The 23,103-nt window shown below is 43.2% G+C and overlaps 2 protein-coding genes across 10 annotated transcripts in view; one reads left to right on the top strand and one right to left on the bottom strand.

The window, feature by feature from the left end:
- Positions 1–3,219, bottom strand: part of SPAST (spastin) — a 56,449-nt gene extending 53,230 nt beyond the window's left edge. For 2 of the 5 annotated variants that reach the window (XM_030557050.1, XM_030557051.1), the window contains exon 1: positions 1,990–3,211. In XM_030557050.1, the coding sequence (XP_030412910.1) occupies positions 1,990–2,398 (409 nt within the window). In that variant the 5' untranslated portion in view covers positions 2,399–3,211. Of the gene's footprint in view, positions 1–1,989 lie in introns of all 5 variants that reach the window. The other 3 variants (XM_030557054.1, XM_030557053.1, XM_030557052.1) reach the window with 3 other exon arrangements.
- DPY30 (dpy-30 histone methyltransferase complex regulatory subunit) lies at positions 2,195–21,755 on the top strand. Of its 5 annotated transcripts, XM_030557058.1 has the most exons (6): positions 14,998–15,143; positions 15,602–15,673; positions 17,313–17,383; positions 17,472–17,519; positions 19,266–19,408; positions 21,467–21,706. In XM_030557058.1, the coding sequence occupies exons 3-6, from the start codon at positions 17,348–17,350 to the stop codon at positions 21,537–21,539; spliced, it is 300 nt and encodes a 99-aa protein (XP_030412918.1). In that variant the 5' UTR covers positions 14,998–15,143; positions 15,602–15,673; positions 17,313–17,347; the 3' UTR covers positions 21,540–21,706. The 5 variants fall into 5 exon arrangements, with proteins under 5 accessions (XP_030412920.1, XP_030412916.1, XP_030412918.1 ...); XM_030557060.1 differs by lacking the exons at positions 14,998–15,143; positions 15,602–15,673 and adding an exon at positions 2,195–2,218 and having other exon boundaries at positions 21,467–21,755; XM_030557056.1 differs by lacking the exon at positions 15,602–15,673 and having other exon boundaries at positions 14,991–15,094.
- Positions 21,756–23,103: the final 1,348 nt, after the last annotated feature.

Below are 23,103 nucleotides of genomic sequence, written 5' to 3'. Positions count from 1 at the left end.
ACTATACAACATGCCAATTAAAAGAGGGGACTTCAGGGATGGGATGAGGTATGGGGAGGAAGCGGAAAATCAAACTTAAGAAACAAGTTAGTTCTTATTTTTTTTCTCCCTAGGTGTTAAGGCTATAATTATAACAGGCTTTTGAAAAAAACAAGCACTAGTTTGTTATTATAAGCCATTACAGCTGCTTGACAGAACTGGAGATTTATCTACACTTAAGTGCATTGTAATCACCACCTTTACTACCATTAAAATCTGGAACCAATTTGAGTTCTAACTTTTCCCTCCTACCCTCACAAGTTCTAGGGTCACACCAACATCTTTTTATATTAATAAGGCTGCATGCAGTCTCTTTCTGAGCCCACTACTACTGCCTTCTCAAGTTATTGCAGCGGACCAAAGTAAGTCTGTCCCTTTCCTGGCATACCATGCATGCAGGCTGTATAAAGACAGGTTTCAGAGTAGCAGCCGTGTTAGTCTGTATCCACAAAAAGAGTCTGTATAAAGTCTCTATGTTGATTTTAAAGAGGGAAACAATTTTTACTTCCTGCTATGCAGAATCATAGTTTCATTAAGTCTTCACATCTTAAAATCATGCTGGATGTTTCCAGGGGAATTTAAAGCCCAGCACAGTACCCATGCCTCAGAGGACACCCCTTTGAACATTGGCAGGGTTGTACGGCAGGTTGACCGATTGTCTAAGTCAAATACACTGACAATGGCTTTTCTTCGTTTTTGTTCTTTAATCTAAGCCATACAATGATTTTCCCTCAACCTTGTATTTTATTTTAAAATTAGTTACTTCTCAGAGAGTTCTATAAGTTATTGGCAAAAGTAAAATCATCATGCGACTCAACAACAATTTTAGAAGAAAATGCAATGTAATAAGAGTTTAATTGCTAAGGCACAAATTATAAAGAAATTGTTCTGATATTTGGCAGCTTATATATCAAACTTAAGTAGAGATTTTATTAAACATGCATACAATTTGCAAACGAAGAGTATCCTATAAAGATGGTGCCAGACCCTGAAATGCATCATTGTTCCTGATAATCTAATTATGTAGGCATGAATAATGTGACAGTTTAGTTCTGAACATGAATATCCCATACATTTCCCCCCAATCTGTATCTATGAATTAAAATTAAAAAAACAAACAATTTTAAGAAGACTGAATTTCAAATTATTATTCTGCGGGCAAAAAAACCCACAAAACTATTTGTGCCATCTACTTCACCTGCCAACTGTTGTGGTGCTTAAAACAAAAGGGAAAAGGCAGAAAGTAGGGTGAAGGCTAAAATTTTATATATTAAAGCTATTCTGTATATTGACACCTCCTTAACATGAAGTTCAATCTCCCACAGAACACTGAATTTAAATGCACAGTATCTACATTTTTAAAAAAACAATTACAATACCTCAATACCTAGCCTGAAATCTTGGTACCACCGAGCCAAGATTTCACCGTTAAGCTTTAACTCTTTTCTGCCTGCTTCTAGCTCATCTCTCTCTTTCTCATTGGAAATGCTCAGCAGGTGTCTGAAGTTTGTTGGCCACAAATTATTCCACACCAGGCTAGAAATTTTATTTGCCAATTTCCACGACTCAACCATTTCTGCAGCGGCCAAAATTGCAGAGGTATCTTCCCTCCACGACACCCCTCTCGTCTCCATCTACATCCTCAGCCCCTGACACACCATCTGTCAGCAGCACCTTCCCGCGGCAGAGACGCCTCAGGGATGTTCAACTAACGTACAATATAGACAGGACACAGCTGGAGCCAAGGATGAGGGGGGGCACATGACACCCCGATATGGGGGGAGAACAGACGCCCCCTCATTCAGGGGACTCACCACCAGAGTCCCCCCTGGATCCACTCAGGCCTCGCTACCTCCCTGCCCCATGATACCACCCGCCCCCCTCGAGGCTCGTCCCCACTCGCAGGCACCATCCACCTCGCCCCACCCCGGGGTCCCCTCGAGCCCTCACCTCTCTCCTCCTCATCGATGCGCAGCGCCACGGAGATGCACTCGAAGGCTCGCTTGTGACAAGCTCGCACCGTCTCGGGCGCCCCGCCGGGCTCGGGCGCGTCGCCGGCCCCGGCCCTGCCCTTGGCGGCCATGAGGGCGCCCCGGGAGAGGCGCTCGCAGAGCCAGGCGAAGAGCAGCCCGAGCTGGAAGGCGACGAAGCGGAGCAGCGCGAAGGCGGCGAAGAGCGGGTAGGAGAAGTAATAGAGGTTCCGCTTATGGGGAGACGCCGCGGCCGCCCCCGCCGCCGCCTGCTGCTGCAGGGGGGGAGCCGGCCCGGCCGGGGAGGAGGGGAAGGCTCCGGGCGCCTGGGGCGGGGAGCTGGAGCCGGCTGAGCCCTTCTTCTTCCCTCTGCCGCCCGGAGAATTCATTCACCGCCGTCGCCATAACCCGCTGCCAGCGACTGACAACAACCGGCCATAGCGGCGGCTACGCCCCTTTTAGCCAGCCCCGGCTAGGAGGGCCGTGGGGAAAGTGTGCACAGGCCCTCTCTGAATACAGGGAAGCGTAGCCACCGCCCGTAGCGTTATTGCGAGAGGCAGGCAACTAGGCGACAATGGGAGGCGTGGTTGGCGCAGCGGCTGCGCATGGAGACTACATCTCCCAACATGCAGCGAGGCGCTGGTTGCGCAGCATGCCGGGTACTATAGTCCGGATTGGTCGTTTTCCCGAGGGTTCAGGGACATTCAGTCTTTTCGTTCCGCGTTGCATGTCGGGAGTTGCAGCAGCCCAAGGCGGGTCAGTGGCCGGTCTTGCTGTGGAGCGTTGCACGCCGGGAAATGAGATGCCCCGCCCTGTGGCAGGCTGGGACTTGTAGTAGGCGCGGGCTGGGTTGCTCTCTCGGGCTAGCAGGCTCTAGGAGCCACGTGCTGCAAAAGGGGGGCGCTTGAAACGGCGGTTGGTGTCTGTCATGTAGCTCCCTGCTGGTAGTCCTCGCGCGTTGCAGCCGGAGCCTCCGGGGGAGCCACTGCTCCTAAGGGGCAATGTGATCCGCTGCAACCCCTCCTCTGCCCTGAGCGGGTGCCCACTACAACCCACCCAGTCAGCAGGGAATTGCAAAATGTGGGTCATACGGTTTGCTGCCTACACCTGGGGCAGTACAAAAGGCACCTGGCAGCAGGGAATGCACAGGACCGATGTAGCTGAGAAGAGCCGGCCCCTGGCTTTGGTAATCTCTCTCACGCCCAGGCTTGGTCTACACTACGCGTTTAAACCAATTTTAGCAGCGTTAAACCGATTTAACGCTGTACCTGTCCACACTACGAGGCCCTTTATATCGATATAAAGGCCTCTTTAAATCGGTTTCTGTACTCCTCCCCAACGAGAGGAGTAGTGCTAAAATTGGTATTACCATATCGGATTAGGGTTAGTGTGGCCGCAAATTGACGGTATTGGCCTCTGGGCAGTATCCCACAGTGCACCACTGTGACCACTCTGGACAGCAATCTCAACTCGGATGCAGTGGCCAGGTAAACAGGAAAAGCCCTGCGAAATTTCAATTTTCATTTCCTGTTTGCCCAGCGTGGAGCTCTGATCAGCACGGGTAGCAGTGCAGTCCCAAATCCAAAAAGAGCTCCAGCATGGACCGTACGGGAGATACTGAATCTGATCGCTGTATGGGGAAACAAATCTGTTCTATCAAAGCTCCGTTACAGAAGACGAAATGCCAAAGCGTTTGAAAAAAAATCTCCAGGCTACACAGTGCTACGTGACAAGCGTAATGGGAAGCCAGAGACTCAAATGGACGCTCATGGAGGGAGGGGGTACTGAGGACTCCAGCTATCCCACGGTCCCCAGCAGTCTCCGAAAAGTATTTGTATTCTTGGCTGAGCTCCCAATGCCTGTAGGGTCAAACACATTGTCCGGCATGGTTCAGGCAATAGCTCGTCAATTTACACCCCCCCACGTGAAAGAAAAGGGAAATCGTTTCTTGACTTCTTTCAATGTCACCCTATGTCTACTGAATGCTGCTGATAGACGCGATGCTGCAGCAATGAAGAGCAGTATCTGCTCCTCTCCCCTCCCTGGTGGCAGATGGTGCAGTAGGACTGGTAATTGTCCTTATTATCAACCCATGAGTGCTCCTGGCTGGCTTCAGGTGAGGCTGGCTGGGGGCGCCTGGGTGAAAATAGGAATGATTCTCGGTCATTCCCAATAGATGGTACAGAACAGCTGGTAACCGTCTTCATCATAGCAACTGGGGGCTGAGCTCCATCAGCCCCCTCCCTTTCCCGTGTAAAGAAAAGATTCTGTCCTGCCTGGACTATCATAGCTGCGGCATGCTGGGCTCCTCTCCCCCGCACCGCTTAATGTCCTGCCTGGACTGTCATAGCACTGGGAGGCTGCCTCCCCCTCATTTTATCTCCCTAACAAGTCACTGTTTCTTATTCCTGCATTCTTTATAACTTCATGACACAAATGGGGGGAACACTGCCACGGTAGCCCAGGAAGGTTGGGGGAGGAGGGAAGCAACGGGTGGGGTTGTTGCAGGGGCACCCCCCCGTGAATGGCATGTAGCTCATCATTTCTGCGGGATCTGACACGGAGCAGCTGTACTCTCTGATACACTGCTTCTCTAGTACACTTGCCCCATATTCTAGGCAGGACTGACTCTATTTTTAGAAACCATAAAGGAGGAATTGACTCGGGGAGTCATTCCCAGTTTTGCCTTTGCACCCCCAGCCAATCTCAGCCAGGGGCACTCATGATAGCAGCAGACAGTACAGAAGGACAGCAAAGAATCCTATGGCACCTTATAGACTAACAGACGTTTTGGAGCATGAGCTTTCGTGGGTGAATACCCACTTCCTCAGATGCATGTGACATGCATCTGAGGAAGTGGGTATTCACCCACGAAAGCTCATGCTCCAAAACGTCTGTTAGTCTATCAGGAGCCACAGGATTCTTAGCTGCTTTTACAGATCCAGACTAACACGGCTACCCCTCTGATACAGAACGACAGATAACTGTCATCTCATTGCCAAATTACCCTGGCAGCAGACGGTACAGAACAACTGGTAACCGTCTCTGCTATCATGCAAAAGCAAATGAATGCTGCTGTGTTGCGCTGGAGTATCGCCTCTGCCCGCGGCATCCAGTACACATACAGTGACTGTAAAAAAAAGCTGAACGGGCTCCATGGTTGCCTTGCTATGGCGTCTGCCAGGGCAATCCAGGGAAAAATGATTGTCTGCCATTGCTTTCCCAGAGGAAGGAATGACTGACGACATTTACCCAGAACCACCCGCGACAATGATTTTTCCCCATCAGTCACTGGGCTCTCAACCCAGAATTCTAAGGGGCGGGGGAGACTGCGGGAACTATGGGATAGCTACGGAATAGCTACCCACAGTGCAACGCTCCGGAAATCGACGCTAGCCTCGGACCATGGACACACACCGCCGAATTAATGTGCTTAGTGTGGCCGCGTGCACTAGACTTTATACAATCTGTTTTATAAAACCGGCTTATGTGAAATCGGAATAATCCCGTAGTGTAGACATACCCTCATATACAGACCCTTTATGTTTCGAATAAAGGACAAGTTGGAAATTATAGGAGAAAGTTTATTTTAAGGGCACATCCCCAATGTTTTATTTGTGACACACATTTATATATAAGTAACACATTGTATTACAGTGTACACTCCCTTTGCATCATTATTGGTGTATACAAGACAATATTTATTGATTAATTTAACGTGTAATATGAAACAGGCACCAAATAAAGGACAAGTGGCCATACTGTGTGTGACATTCTAACATATTCCCTCTCAACCTTGTTTGGGACAAATCTGGGACACAGTACAGTGGAAAATCTTGAAATGAAGAACACTAGAAAATCTATTGGGTAGCAGGATGTTAAAATAGGCAGGGGTCAGTTTCTGCTGCAGGAATTACATTTTATGCAACCTCACTTCTTAACTAAAGAGCTATAATTAATTCACAAAATAACATCAATGTAATATTAAAGTTATATATTTAAACATGGAAATGTTAATGTTAAGACTCCCACAACATTAATTTGCCCACATTGTATATACTATCTATTAAAGCATAAATTTAAACAATTTAAATAGTCATTAGGAATTCAGTACAGTCTTGATTATCTACATGTAAAAGGAGAAAATTGACTACATTTGGATAAGAAAGTGTTCAGATAACCAAAGAACTTTGCAATGTTATTAGCAGGCTTTGAGAGACCCAATCTTGTTTCAGATGAAAAGAAGTGTGAATAATCAAGGTTCATCTGCATTACGTGTGTGCAACACAGCTGTCAATATGAACCTTAATATTTGTATTTTCTGGAGGTTTTCTTTTTAAAAACTAGTAAATTTAATTTTGCATTAACCTATTTTTTGCGGTTAGTTTCCTGTTGTATTTTTTGAAAGAAAAGTCCTTAACTTCCATCACCCCACTGATGCCTACCAGTCGTCTCCCTTTGTCTCTTCTGGACACCTCCTTCCCAACCAGCACATTCTCTTTCCTGGGCCCATACACGTCCCCTTCTTGCTGAGCTGTTCCTCATATCAAATGTCATAACAGCATGAAGACAGGCTCCCTTTATTTCTCTCTCCATACTAGGGTTTAAACAAGCTAAGGGGAAAGAGACTCAATAAGATCTGAGGTGCTCAGATATTATTATGGTAATGAAGATGGTACCAGAACAGAAAGGCCAGAGATCCTGTAGTCCTGCACTTTCCCCAGTGGAGCACTTCAATAATTCCTTCCTCCCAGTGATAAACATGGAACAGCATAACTTCCATTATACAGTTCATTGTCAGGTAGGGAAGGAGTCAGTCAGTGGCTGCCACACTACTGGATAACCTACCAGGACCATAGGCACTGACTCTGTAAGTGTGCCACTTAACACCCACTGACAGCCAAGCTCTCCCCCCAGAGCCTCCGACCGTTTGGCAACCCCGCTGATCAACTCCTCCCCTTTCCTCCTAGCACCTCCCGCATGCTGCGGAACAATGATGTGCAGGAGGCACTGGGAGGGAGGGAGAGGGAGGAGCAGGGACAGGGTGTGCTCAGCAACAGGGGTGGGAAGAGGCAGGGCGAGGATGGGGCCTTGAGGGAAGGGGTGGGAGTGGGATGGGGGTGGACCAGGGGCAGGGTGGGGACTTGGAGGAGTAGGGGGAGGCCTGGGGTTGAGGGGGCTGAGCACCCCTCAGGTAGAGAGGAAGTTGGCGCCTATGACGAGGACAGTTGAGTGAAGGCAAGAAAAATCAAGCTCCTGCAATAGTCTCACTCATTGCAAGTGAGTGGGACTCTTTTCACATGCAATTAATTTTATAGTAGTGTTTAAAATCTCTCCATGGTGAGGTGAAGGGTATTTTTAATCACACATTCCATTTCCCACATTCAAACTGTTGCAGCTCCTGGCCTTCTCCCGTTTGGACCTTACAGTGAAAATGAGCAGTTCTCCCCATCCCGAAACACATATAGCATGCAGGACTTTGTTAGGATCTTTTAAGATCTTGTCATGACATCTTAATAAATTATTTTTGTAATTCTTTAAACAGCTTCCCTCCCCTCCAAATTAGCAAAAAGACTAACCAGGTTTTACCAGCCTTAAACAAGGGTTTTGAACACTGTTCTAAAACATCTAGGGTCCAGCTATCCTGCAGACAGGCTGCCAAACTGTGTTAGAAAATCATTCAGTGGGAGTCATGTTTACATCATATTTTATTATGGGATACCAACACAGTCCCTTTCTCCCTTATTACTAAGGAAATGGATAAGTCTTCATGCACCCTTTTCACAATCTCCTCTATGCATCTCCTTCAGGTGCTGCTTTGCGCATTTCAGGTGATAAACATATTTCTTGGCACCTTATTCATGTATCAGAGATGCTTTAAATAATGTACCCATCTTCAAATGCACCAAAGACCCAAGCCACCTCAAATGATGTCAATATCAATGCAATGCAACCTAGAGCAGGCCCTTATGGTCCAGTTCTGCAATCCCTTACTAAAGAGCATAATGCTTACTACTGTGGGCACTCTCTTGGAATTCACAATAGTAAGTAATACACTCAACAGTAAATATTTGCAGGATCAGGCCTTAAGTTCCTTACAGTTTGAGAGTTATTTGGGGAAAAAACAGGGATGTTTCAAAGCTACTGAAATGTAATAGACTTGAGATAATTTGAAATTAACCAAGTGGAAACATAATGAATAATTTGCTTAAAAACATTGAGACAGTTGGAATCTTGCTAATTGAACTCTTTGTGACCCATAAAGCAGTCACCATATAATACCTATAAATCATATCACATTACACTAAAATCATGTTTAGATTATTTAGATTAGCAGGCTGTATAGAACTGCTACTTTTTTTTTTCTTAAAATCACATCATTAGAAATGTATAATAGTTAGTAGGTTATCTAGTCCATTCTCCTGCCATTGTAGGATTGTGCTGTAGAGTATGTTCTCAAGTACTTTGTCTAATCAAATTTTAATTGACTCAAATAATGGAGCTTCTAACACTTCTCTTGGAAGATACTTACACAATTTAATTCCTACATGTCAACTTTAAAGACAAAAAGTCAGTATGATATGAAGCACCTATGTGAGGATGGTGTGGGTAGGGGATTAACCAGGACCATTTTCAGATTTTTTGCCATTTCTTCCTGTTACCAACCCCCTAGCCCATCCACTCCCTCTTTAAAAAAAATATTATTGTTTTGTGGAGTAACAAAAATCATGGTAATTTAAAAATGAATAAAATATCATAAACTATTAATAAGAGATTTTAAATTTGGTCAATTCCCTCCACCCACACACTACTTGCTGGTAGTGAGACAGCTGGTTCTTTGCTACACCACAAGGTAGGTAATAAGAAATCTTTACTCCCCTTCCCAGAAGGGCAAACGAGACAAATATTGCCGAGTGTCAGTTCTAACCATGGACATAAATATGGCACTTCACTTGAAATTTCAATGCAAGCCAAGTGGTTTATCCTGCAGATCAGTGGTCCCCAACATTTTCGTCTTGTGGGCACCAGAAGAAGGACCATGGCGGCGGTCCAGCATCTACCGAAATGCCGCCGAATTTCTGCGGCATTTCGGCATCACCGCCTCTCGATGATGCCGCTTTGACTGCTGGCTAGGATGTGGGCGCATTTAGATGCCCCCGCGGGAGCCATGGCGCCTGTGTGCACCGCATTGGGGACCCCTGTTGCAGATGATTAAGACTTTCCACTAGTGCAACATTCCATTGGCTAGTGTCACCTACAGAATGTAGGTGAGCTTACAGGCCTGTTATTAGATGTCAGCATTAGTAAAGTTTTCCTTATACACCATTTGCGATTACCTTACAAAATTATTGTTCCATCATCCCTTTCAATATTAGATAGTTGTCATACTTGCCTTTTATTATCATTTAGCCTAGCAACCATATTTATTGATATTAATCTTCCCTATTGAGGTAGTCCCGTTATCATTTTTATTACTGTTTTCTAAATTTTTTCCAATTTGTTTGATATTGTGATCTAGAGGATAGGGCACAGGTCTGCCAATCAGTATTCCTGAGTTCTGTTCCCAGCTTTGCCACTGGACTTCCTATGGTCTTAGGCAAGTCCCTTAATTAATATAGGTCTCAGTTTCCCCAGTACAATACTACTTTTGTAAAGTGCTCTGATCTTCAAATGAAAAGCACGACTGAAGTTCATGTGTTGTTGTCATAAACAGATAGCTAAGGGTTAATGTCTCTTTCACCTGAAAAAAAAAGTATCCTGAAACACCTGACCAGAGGATCAATCAGGAAACCAGACTTTTTTCAACTCTGGGTGGAGGGAAGTTTGTGTCTGAGTTCTTTGTCTTCTGCCTGAATCTCTCTCAGCTATGAGAAGGATTTTTCTATTTCCTGATTTCTAATCTTCTGTTTCCAAGTTGTGAGTACAAAGTTGGTTTTTTGTTTTGTATTTACTTGTCTATAGTTGCTGGAGTGCTTTGAATTGTATTCTTTTTGAATAAGGCTGTTTATTCAATATTCTTTTAAGCAATTGACCCTGTATTTGTCACCTTAATACAGAGAGACCATTTTTATGTATTTTTCTTTCTTTTTATATAAAGCTTTCTTTTTAAGACCTGTTGGAGTTTTTCTTTACTGGGAAACTCTAGGGAATTGAGTTTGTACTCACCAGGGAATTGGTGGGAGGAAGAAGTCAGGGGGAAACCTGGGTGTGTTAGATGTACTAGCCTGACTTTGCATTCCCTCTGGGTGAGGGGGGAAGAGAGATTGACTCTCGGTAATTCTGTTCTCCAGGTTGGGAACGGGGAGGGTGGAATCCCTCTGTTTAGATTCACGGAGGTTGCTTCTGTGTATCTCTCCAGGAACACCTGGAGGGGGGGGGAAGGGAAAAGGTTTATTTCCCTTTGTTGTGAGACTCAAGGGATTTGGGTCTTGGGGTCCCCAGGGAAGGTTTTTGGGGGGACCAGAGTGCCCCAAAACACTCTAATTTTTTGGGTGGTGGCAGCAGTACCAGGTCCAAGCTGGTAACTAAGCTTGGAGGTTTTCATGCTAACCCCCATATTTTGGACGCTAAGGTCCAAATCTGGTACTAGGTTTTGACAGTTGTTATTTATATACTATGATGTATTACCTTCCCACAACATCCCCAAACATAAGTTCAGCATGTGAATTTATTTATCCCTATTGTTTATTTTACAATAAAAGAATGTTTAAGTAAAATGACAGTTCCAAGCTAAAATCACTTCTGTCCACAAATGTTTCATCTATTGTTACAAGCAACACCTAAGATTGGTGTTACAAAAATAAGAGAATTTTTTTTTCAGTTTGCTTATTTTGTGCACAGCCAAATAGCCACTTTTACTGTTTCCCTTGTAAAGTCAATTTATTGTGTGGGTCCTTCATAAAGGATAGAGGAGTACATATGATTTTAAATATGAAAATATGACTGTAAAACTACAAAAACTGGCAGGAAAGCTCAGGATAATTCTAACCCCTGAAACTGTGTGAAAAGGGACTATATTTCAAGTTAATTATGGTTATATGTATGTATGCCTTGTCTAATGGTAAGGGGCATCTTTTAGTACATTTTTAAAGTTTTTTATGACAGAATAATGAAGTTTGAATAGCTGTTTTGGTGGGGCTGATTCTTTGTGTTTAATTAATGAGGGTATATTATTAGTCATTCTTTCACTGGAGCTATTATTTTACCAAATTTGTGCTATTTTTATTGTGAAATAGTTTTGTTTACACAATTGTAAAATCTTTCTCTTTTCTTTTCTTAAGTGTCTTGCTAGTTATGTGAGTTATGCACATTTTATTTAATAGCCTGTTTTGCATGGCTTTATTTGCTATCTGTTTCATTTTACATGAGAATCTTTTTAATAAAGGCCAGTCCTTGTTATTCTACTGTGTTGGCTCTGTCGTCTTAACTAAGTAAGTAAGAGAAGAAAAGTAGTTATAAAAAAAAATTTTTGTAGTGACACCAAAAATACATCATGGTTTAGGCTTACATCCTGCAGCTGGATCCATGCAGCTGTACCTCACACTTGCGCATGCATCTTGTTGACTTCAGTGGGATTCAGCACAAGCAGAAGGGGCAGCCCAGGCACATCAGATTGGCACATCACAGTCTTATCTTGCAAATATGAATTGATGAAGTTAAATATATCCAGATCATTTAAAGTCTTGCCACTTCAACCTACATAATATTTATAAGATTTGGACTCCTCTCTGTTCTGCTTGAGAAGGCTGTTGTTCATCATCTCACAGATGACCCTCACACAGACCCTCATCATCTCACAGAGAGCTCAACCTGACACCAACTAGTGACACCCTTTAACGAAATTTGAAACACTGCCATTAGGATCATCTTACTAGCTCATCACACTGACCACGTCATCCCACTCTTTGCATTCCGCCATGGGCTTCCCTTCTCCACCACATCCAACATAAGCTCATTGTCTTGGTCTTTAAGGTCATTTAGGTCCATCCGATGCATAATACAAGGACAATGCACATCTAACACACAGTTTTGACTCTTGTGTTTGTTCTGTCAATGATCACAGTCTTGATGGCCCAACTGCTTGCTTCCCCTTCAAGCATTCCATGCTTTCTCCCATTCTGAGTCTATCTGCATAGTTGAAACTCCTCAAAATTCATAAAGCCAACACATGATCTGCTTTTAAACCATCCTTAAAACCTATCTCTTCTATGATGGGTATAAATCATTCCTGGATGGCACTGGTTAGGCAAGGGGCAAACTGACACTTCTACTTTCCTGCTAAATCCTATTCATTTTATTATTACTACATCCTTCCAAACCACTCCCATCCTGTATATCTGTTTCATCCAGCTGTTGCATCCTGTCTCACATGAAGATTATGAGCTCTCTGGGAAACAGAATATCTTATTGATTATATGTCTGTACAATAGCTAGTACTAATCCTTAATTTGGGTTCCTAGCTGATTCTGTCATATAAATATTAAAGAAATCACACGTAAAAGACATTTTAAACATTACGGTTGCAAAGTCAAGTCCTCAGAAGTTAGAAAATAACAGAATCAAGCTAGTATGTGCAACCTTACTTTGGCCCCCATATGCATGTCTTGAATTATATTATCAAATATTTTTTCCTCTAGACCCCCGCTTCATTCAGTGTACATTTTGTTTTATCATTTTTAATATGTGACCCATGTCTTATTTACTGACCACCATTCAAATCCTGCTTTGAATGGTGGTCAGTAAATAAGACATGGGTCACATATTAAAAATGATAAAACAAAATCATAATCAGGAATTATAAATTTCCTCATGGCTTTTCTATGGCACTCATTGCTATAGTATCCAAGTGATTCATGTAGATGAATTAGTTTATTTGCACAACATCCCTGTGAGGTGAGGGGTTATTATTGTTCCCATTTTACAAACTGAGGTCAAAACTGTCCACTAATTTTTGGGGGGTGATGCGGTATACAAGCCCCACACTGGGCCCAAAGAAGTTAAAGGGCAATACTGTGCCCAGATAGCATTGCCTCTATAGGCCTGCTCCAGCTGTGGGAGCAAATTAAAAGGAATTCAGAAGGCTTTGTAGGGGCAGGTGAACAGGCTCCAGGAAAGCAGACTCCTTCTTTAAGGAAACCAGGTAGATGGCAGAACCTGAATGGGGACCCACAGTGTGGGGAAGGCCCTTGGCAGGGCCTTCCTCAGTCACCACCCACTTCAAGCAGCAGCTGATCTTGCAGGACGCTGCTCATTTGAGACTTTGTGAAGCTACTGACTGTTTGGACTACAGGAGCCATGCCCCAGACTGAAGAGGCAAATAGGTAGCAAGTAGCCTGGGGTGGCAGATTTTGGCTCTGTATCAGGAGGAACCTACCAGTTGTACTTTCCACTGGGCTGGGAATGGGGGAGGAGGGCCTGGATCCCCCTACTCTGCCCCACTTAACTGCAAATGCCCCAGATGCAGTGGGGGTCCCAGACACTCCTGGGTTGAAGGCAGGGATTGGGCACCACTATGCCCCCTCAACAAGAAGATAAGGGGTTGGAGACCAGGTGCATTAACCACTAGGTTACCTGGCCCTCTGAGCCACACATCACAGGAGGCCCAACTTAAGAAGTCTAGTGGTTGATTTGTTTTTTCAGAATACTGAGACTTTTATAGTACTGCATGTGTTCAAAGCACAGCTCCCTTTGATGTCAGTTGCTGTGGTGATAGTGCGTACATCTGACCCCCGTGTCTCAGGTTGGGCACACAGAAAATGAACCAGGAAGTACACCAGTAAGAATCCCATCAACTGGGGGACTGGATGGATTCCTGGCTAATAGGCAGCTGGGTTTGTTTTTTTCTCCAAGTAGCTCTAAATGGAGGGGGGAAAGTCACTTAAAAATAACTCTAACAAAATAATTTTGGCTGCAATACCACAATGAGAGCCTCAGAAGTCAAGCCCTATTGGTTTATGCAGAACTCATAGCAAGATGGGGGGAGGGGCAGATATCTGCATTTTTGGTAATTAACAAATTCCACCCATTTTATTCCACAAGCAAAACTAAACAATACAGAGCATAGATCTTAAAATTAGCAAAACTTCAATCTATTTAATTGAATACTGTAACAGCAAGAGAATTACTTACAGAAGTATTTGTACCTAAAGGGCACTATCACCATCAACTCTCAATTGGGAACATGGAGTTTTTATGCCTTGACTATTACAGATTTGTCAGTTTTACTCAAAAATATTGCAGTATGTTTTATTCCTAATTACCAACCCCCATGAACTTATTATGGGCTCTGACGGTGAAGCTGAGTTCTTTCCATCTCTGCTGTCACCACCCACAACAAAGGTTCTAGGCAAGACATTTGAGAACCACAACCGCTTGTGCAACTTTTAGCATAGGTGACTCTGCAGTTGTCATTGAGGGTGACATTTGCCTGCAATTACAATGCCTTTTATTAATGATGATGCACCAAACTGCAGAAAGGGAATCAACTGTTAAAGATATGGGGTAAGTTTGTGCAACAGAAGTCAGACAAGACATCATTTTACCTGCCCACTGGAATTGAATGAAATGCACTAACAGGGACTTTACACCTTCACTATATGCATGCTGTAACTCAGGCTCCCTCAATGGCTATATTACCAGCTAACCTGACTGCAGGTGCGCCAACACGACATGTTGCGATGGGCGGGGCTAACTCCATTGCTAAGCCACGCCTCTTCCCTATGCCGCTCCGTCATCCCCTTGACTCCAGAGCAAAGGTGCAGGGTCCTGCCTGCAGACCCGCGCGCCGCCTGGCCCGAGTCTAGGCGGCCGGCGGCTCCAGCAAGCAGACCTCAATGGGCGGGGCGAGACTCATTGACGGTCACGTGTCTGATGATGTTCGGGGACCCCAAGCCCGGACTCTTTCCATAGCCCAGCCTGATCGGGGCGGGGCTTCTCTTCGCGCAGGCGCAGTTGGGTGGTCTCAGCAGCGCCACTTCCTTCACTTACGGCAAAACAATTTCTCCCCGAGCGAGCTGTTGTTAGTGGCTGACGCCGTTGAGAGGCTAGAGGAGGCTCGCAACGATTCTCCCCTTTTCCTCCCCGCGGTGAGTCTCGTCGCCGCGCTCCCGTCCCGTTGAGCTGCTGTCCCGAGAGGTGAGAGCGGCCCCACGGCCAGGGAGCGCGGGCAGCGCTGGGTCCGTCGCTGCCCGGCCCCGCCCCGTCCCGCCGGGCAGGTCTGAGGCTGGAGGAGGCAGCGGGCGGGGCCGCGATGGAGAGGGGCTAGTCCGGTCCGGGTCAGCGCCCGGTGCCGCGTGCCCGCTCCCCGGCGCGGGAAGCCTCGGCTGTGGCCCGGCGAGGTGCGGACACCGGCACTCGGCCGCACAGGGAGCCTCTCGCTGCCCCCAGTCGCTGCAGGAGCCGCCGCAGCCCGGGCCGTTCTAGCGGGTTCTTGCGGTACCAGCTGCGCCGTGCCGGGGTTGGGGGGAACCGAGCGGGAACGCGGGGTTGTCCTAGGCTGGCGTGTAGCCTCTTGCCGGGGGTCACTTCGTAAGACAGGAGCGGTTTTTTTCTTGTCTTCTGAACTGTGGTGTAATGTTGGCCTCGGATTGCAGGTTTCGGAGGTGGCCGTGACAGGCTGGGGTTCGCTCATTGGGATTTATTTCTCCTGAAATGGGAATTCTCCTGTATGCCGAAGCGATGCTCCTTCGCCTGTTTTAAGATTGATTGATTAAAAACGAGAAGCCGTCGTAATCCAGCTCTCAACTCCTGTTCCTGTTCCCTCGTCTCCAGTTTTGCTGGAAGAGCTCTGGGACGTCCTTTACTCTAGCACTTTAATGAAGGGAGTGGGATTGTTTGGGTCCTCTGGGACAGTGCTTCTCAAAATGGTGGTCCGTGGACCGGTGCCAGTCCATGAGCCATCCGCTGCCCATTCGTGGCAAGTTTCCTCATAAGAGCGTTGAATAGGATGATAATATGGCACCGGTCCCTGGTACATTGGAAAAAAAATAGCTTGAAAAGCACTGTTCTAGGAGATATTGTAATACATATACATAATACAGTGGTCCCCAACTTTTTCGTCTGGCGGGCACCAGACGAAGGACTGTGGCAGCAGCGTCATCCAGAGGCATTGCTACTGGCCAGGTCCCACATTGGGGACCCCTAGCATAATAGATATCCCTTTTCTGAAATGTTCATTAACTGCTGGAGTTAAATAAGTTAATTGTTGAAACAAACTTTCTTACCCACTCACTTGATTTGGCTTTTTTTCACTTGACTCTTGAGGATGTCATTTCACTAGCTCTTTATTTACTATCCAGCAGCAGTTCTCACACTGTATGGTGGGTCTCCTAAGGGAAGAGAGAGCTGTGTGGGGTTTTTGTTTCTTTTTTTAAGAGCTCTAGCTATCAACCCCCACTGGCTGGGACAAGGGTCAGGCACACCGAGCAGGCGGAGATAAAAGGGACAGAGGAGCCCCATCACCTGAGCTTTGTCTTTCCTTTCCACCATCCCTTGCCTGGGGCTCGGGCATTCAGCTGCGTGGTGGCAGCAACATAGAAGAGTGACAATGGGGTGCTAAGTCTGTTGTGAAAAGTGATTTCACGTTGCCTCCCTTTCTTTTGTGCTGCTGTGAGCACAGTGCTGCCTTCAGAGCTGGTGGCCCGGCCAAACTGCTGCTCTGCACTCTGCCTTCAGAGCTAGGTGGTGGTATATGTAATTGGCAGGGGGGGTGGCGTAAATGACTACAGACACGAAGGGGGGCCCAATCAAAGAAGTTTAAGAACGACTGCTATAGAATCTTATAGGGTAGGAAAGACAAAACAAGCAGAATACAGATTTTTAAACAAATGTCTCAGGCCTTTAAATGTTATAGAGATTTGAAAAAAAAGGAACAAGTCTTTTTAAAAAAAAAAAAATACAAAAAAAACTATGCTGGTCTCCTTTAACACTAACTTGTGCAGTCAGTTCTAGATGTCTCTGGACCACATATACAGTTTTGCTAATTCTTTTCAAAGTAATTATGACTGAACTAACCATGTCTGAAAGTTCTCTTTTAAGTTACTTTGCCTGAATTTATTTCACATGTTCTTTTGAAAAACTTCAGATTTTTTATACAAGGAAAAATATGGTTCACAAATCTGAGGGGGAGGGAAAGGACCCAAACTTACCTTGATGGTAACTCTTTGCATGATGGTGACCAAAACTGTCAACCACATTTTAAGTGTCAGCTAACATATTTTTTTTATTGATTTTAATGTTCTGACCAATTTTTCTTTTTCTTTTTCTTTTTTTTTTGGTTTTTGTTTTGTTTTGTTACTTCCCAAGATTGTAGCACATTTGGTGACTTCCAAGTTTCAAATATGGATACAGAACAGATCATGGAGGGGCAGGCACAGGTATAGTAAGAAATTTTTACATTGATTTTTCTGTTAGCAAATACATCAAGTGCATTTTGGTTTTGCTGACGAGCATGTTCTTTTACAGGTTCCAGAAAATCCTCATGCTGAATATGGCCTTACAGAAAATGTAGAGGTAATTAAGATTTAATTGTTCTCAAATGCAGTTGAAGTAGTATTTCTGATTAGGGGGAAATATGGGTTTAATTTAGCTAAAATGATTGCAGAAATCAGGCCCAAAATACAAGGAACTGAGTACTTTCGAAAGCAATGGAAGATAGTGAGTGCATAGCATAACTCAGTAAATGCTGGTACCATGCACAATTGACTTTTTTTAATAGTGTATCATTATTGCTGGTTGGGCTGCTAGTATTCTGTTTCTAGTCTAGCAGAAATACTGACCCCTTTGTGTGGTGGGTTTGTCTTTTTATTTTCTTTATTTTTTAAAGCGCTACATACCACTTACCTCTCTTACCTCTTCCATTAGTGTTTCTTGTAGTGATTAGTTGAACAAAAAGTAGGACTGAGTGGACTTGTAGGCTCTGAAGTTTAACATTTTTTTTTGTTACATAACTCAAAAATGAAACAAACAACATTACATTTGCAAGTTGCACTTTCATGATAGAGATTGCACTACAGCACTTGTATTTCAATTAACCTCATGCTATTTCCTTTGTTTTTTACAGTGTATATATTTGTAATAAATATAAAGTGAGCACTGCACACTTTGTATTTTGTGTTGTAATGGAAATTGATATATGAAAATGTAGAAAAATATCAATAATATTTAATACATTTTAATTGGTATTGTTTAACAGTGCAATTAATCGTGATTAATTTTTTTATTAATTGCATGAGTTAACTGCGATTAATTGAGAGCCCTAGTTTTTTCTTACTTTTATGATGCCAGGGTGCATTCTGTGAGGGGGTTCTTTTGGCTGGGTGGGTTGGTTGGTTTGGTTTATTTCGTATTTACAACTACCATGGACAGATCTCTTCTAGGAATCATCATAGCTAGTGATCTCACCCCAAATGTTCTTTGCACATTTAGAGTAAATTATAGACTAACTTTCTGTAGTGCTGATTTAAAAAAAAAAAAAATTCAGTGTGGCAAAATTGACAATTTTGGAGGAGTTATGTACATTATATTGTGTGTGTGTGTGTGTGTGTGTAACAATCCATTTGACAATAGTATAAGACAACTCATTTAATATTTTCTGACCAGGAGGTTACAATATCCATTAATATAGTGGAGCCAAAAAAGTGGAGAAAATGTATCTATTTTGTGTTTAAGCATTTCAGCCTATTAAAAGATTAATAACTTACTGTATTGGAGCCTGATTTCACACTGGGATTTGCATGAGTGGACCAAGGACCATGTACCAAGGTCTGTTCCAAATACCATTGCTGGCAGGGGAACTCTTGGTAAATGCAAGTGGCCTATCCTGCAAATCCTTCTTGCAGGATTTGGTCTTACTTTTTGAAGCCTGATGCTACAAATGCTCACAAGAGTAACTTAATGAGGATTACTTACATAAATAAAATCATTCTAATCTATAACATTTGGCAGGGAAGAGCCATGAATATAAAAGAGCCGAGGAAAATGGTAGTGTAGAGGCTGCCTCCAGTTTCAAGAAACTTAATGTAGCTTACATGGCAGCATGCTGTTAGAATCTAACATAAGGCTTTCTATATACTTAACTTAAGAAAACTGACTTGAGATTCTCAACTAAATTAAAAATATGGAATTAAATTTGAGGATAATTTCACTCCATCTTCTAATACCCTTATCTGATTGCTCTTGCTAAATTTCTGCTTTTAAGTAGACTCTTTATTTACTAATATCAATACTTTTATTCACATGATGCCTTGAATTCATCAGAGGATAGTAGAAAATGAGAAGATTAACGCAGAGAAAACATCAAAGCAGAAGGTGGATCTTCAGTCATTACCTACACGTGCCTACTTGGATCAGACAGTTGTGCCTATCTTACTACAGGGGCTTGCTGTACTTGCAAAGGAGAGGTAAAGAACTTAATGTAGCATTTGTCTCAAAATAAAAGAGGCTCAGATGTGCCCAGGGCCTTTCCAATTAGGGGTTGCAAAACCAGTTTGTCTCCATCTCATGTACGGAACTTGGGGTGTCTGTAATAACGTCTATTCTCTTGAGCAGCCAAGATGTGTTTTGTAACTAGCTGCATGCGATGTGAACTGTATAAGAGAATATCAGTAATCTTATTGTCACAAGGACATGCAGTGTTAGTGCAAGGTTTTCACAGGATAAAAAGAATGCAATCTGAATAAATCAGTTCTTTAAGTACATCTGTTGCATGGCTCCTCATGGCGAGAGCCTGGACAGACATTTCACCAGTGTTCTTAACCTGGCTCAGGGTTCTTGAATGAGCCCTGCTCCCTCAGTAAGTAGGTACTCCTCCTCCTTACTTTGTTGAACAAGGTTGTTCCAGTATATCCAGCTGGCAATAGCATATAAATTCTTCCTCAGCACCGAGGCCAAATTCTTGGAGCTCACACAGTGAGAGATTGTGCTGTAGCAGCATACTAATGATACTGTTTCCTTTGTTTAAAGACTCTCTTGCCAAGAGGCCTCATATATACATTGAACAACACGGGAAGGATGTTCCTCAGTAGTAACACCCAATTGTCCTTCCTCACCAATTGATTCCTCTCATCTAGGTATAACTGGAACCACTTGAGTGTCATACTGCACATGCTAATAATATCCCTTCATTGCTGAAGGAACAACCTTTGGTCCATCTTATCAAAAACTGCGAAGGACCACAATTGACCAAGTTAAAATTATGAGAACCTTCATGCCTCTCCCAGCAGCATCTTAACCCCAAAAGAACATTTGAGTTTAAACTAGAACCCACCCACATCAATAACTAAACACTTAGTTGCTATATAGAGACAATATCCTGCTGGTAAGCTGTGTACAGATCTTCTACTGACTTCTTTGGAGGTTCTGCTTTGGATGGAGAGTACTATGTAGTCCTAAATTGATATATCCCAGACCACAGTTAAAACTTTTGGACGCTTCCCTGGAATGAGTGTGATAACCTAATATGTGGGGTGAGACAAGTTGAATTACCAGGTTTTATGCACTACACTTTTCTAAGGCTGAAGAAAAACAAATCTACTTACCTAGCAAGGCTGTGGTGAGGCTTAATTGTAAAGCAGTTTGCATGTTAATGTTTTTTTTCTTCCAATAATTTCAACTGTTATCACCAGAGTGTTGGTTAGAAAACAATATTTGGTAGAAGCAACAAATATCTTTGAGGCAGACTGGTCTAATGGAGGCACTAAACAGTTGCTATTTGAAGTAAATCAAATAACAAGACAAGAAGATATTGGACAAGGGAGCTGGCTACTTTAAATCTTTACCTTACCTGGCAGGAGTTGGTGAAATAGGCAAATGCAATGGAAATCACATTAAATAAATTCAGCGTGTAAACTTGGGTAATTCACTTGACTCTTTAAGATGGATGTGGGTTGGAGGGGGAGAGGCACTAGCCTTTCTAAACTGACTTTTCAGTTTGTCTAGTCAGTGTCACTTCTTTCCCTTAGATCTACTCTTCCTTTCCTCTTTGCCATGTAGTCTCCCTCCTTTCCAGAACCTGTGCACAGCATCTTCCCCTAGTAACTGCGTAATATGATTGTGGACACGTTTTAGGCAGCGCTTTGAAATTCCAAATGTAGCCATACCCTTATACTCTCATTAGGTTGGTGAGAGCTTATATGAGTGTGCACATAAGCAGAAGAATCACACCGGTAGATCATATTGTGATGTAGCCTAATAATGAAGGTTGTGTAGTGGCTAATTGAGGGCCAGGAAGTGTTGCAATGGGGAGCTTAATAAATGGAGGAACTTCCTGGTTAGGGAGTTATCCAGTTGCTGCTGAAGCATGACCCTTTGTGTTTGTCGTACCACAAAGCTGAAAATTTCTAATTTGTCCCGTGCTTTTACAAGTAAGTCTCTGTTTTCAGTGAAGATGAAGATCTCGTCAGGTCACTTAAATGTATGTGACAGATTGTAATTACTCTTGATTTTTTTAATCTCTACAGACCACCAAATCCCATTGAATTCCTAGCAGCGTATCTTTTAAAAAACAAGTCACAGTTTGAGGACCGAAATTAATTCCATGGGAAGAGGAGGACAGTTTGGCTGCTAAACTTACATGCTAATTTGTCATGATTCATTCTTTGCTGTAAAAATCATACACAATCACCAATGTCTTTCATAACTGCACAATTTCTCATCTTTTCTTGAGTTATTTAATAAAGTACATTTTTATTCTCACTAGTCTTAAACTACATGTTAAGTGTTCTTCAGAATAAAGTATTGAGAGTTCACGGCTAGATGAAAGCTTGAATAATTCTAGCTGAATATTTCACCTCAGTACATGAAACAAATGTAATGATCTTACTGGTAAGAAATTACTAAAATCAGACTTGGTTTTATGTAGCTCCTTTCCTGTTAAAGATATCATAAACTCTTAAAGCCATAAATTCAGTGTTAGTAGTGTAGAATTCAATATTCGCTGCTACAGCAATGGTAGAAGCCAAGCAGTCATCAAAATCATGTGAATATCCTTGGATACTAGAACTTTATTTAGCGAGATGGAATGCTTATTAAGAAAGATACCTCACTTCAGAGTCCTTCAGGATCCTTAATTTCCACTTAGACAAGAAGTGGACACAAGGTACCATAGGTGAACATATCATCTGAACGCCAACATCCAATACTGCTGATACATTCATGCTACAGCAGTGTGTGATAGAGCATTATTTATTGGTAACTTCCTTAGTAATACTTTTTATGGAATAATAACGGAATGGTCCATTTTTAGTATCTACAAATGATCTTACAGTGATCTTGTCCTGCCATTAATAAAGGTGAATGGAAAAAAAGCATGAAGCATTGTTTGCCATATACCTAACAGCTTTCTTCTAATCATGGAACATCAGTAGCATTACCAATTTAAAAGGGACACAGCTTGAATGATGTGATATTGACTTAAAATAAAAATCCAGTGTCTAATAATAGAGCATCCTTTAAACAGTATACCCCTCACATTTTATAAATACTTAAAATAACTGTATAGATTTTTCTGTTTCCTTGCTGATGTTCCACACGCAATACTTTATTTTTCATTTACAGTAATATGTTTTACTGGTAACTGCAATAGGTAAGTAACTTCTAGCTATATGATTTTTTTCAAAAATGTTCTTAATATAAGCAGAAATAGTCAATCTTCTGTAGCCAAATGATCTCTTGAGTACAGTCTCATGTTTTGCAACATGCATCACCATTACACTCTGTATCCATGCTCCCTATTTCTGTTGTGGGTTTTACCTATGTGCGCTTGAAAAGGAAAGATCAAACCTGTCATCCAGGCTAGAGGGCTTCCCATCTAGTTCTAACTTCTGCTTGATGGCAGCAGTGTCAGGTTGTTTCTAGATCTTTCCTTTGGTGTATAGGAAATTCTTTAGAAATATTCTAAATAATCTGCAATTTTGTTTCTTTCCTTATCCTATGTAGGAATCATTCTGTGTTTCTCTTTAAGCAGTAGCTGCACCTCCCTTAGAGACAAAAACTATTATCCTTATGTGCATTTGCTCCACAGCCTTTGGTGCTGCTCCAGCTTGCATCCTCAGCCACTGGCCCCTGCCATGGGCATGGTAGGAGTGCTTCCCTGGAG

This window comes from Gopherus evgoodei, chromosome 3 (assembly GCF_007399415.2).
Source record: "Gopherus evgoodei ecotype Sinaloan lineage chromosome 3, rGopEvg1_v1.p, whole genome shotgun sequence".
NCBI classification, from domain to species: Eukaryota; Metazoa; Chordata; order Testudines; family Testudinidae; genus Gopherus; species Gopherus evgoodei.
Note: the sequence above shows the minus strand (reverse complement) of the source record. Positions and strands in the feature narration are given on the sequence as shown.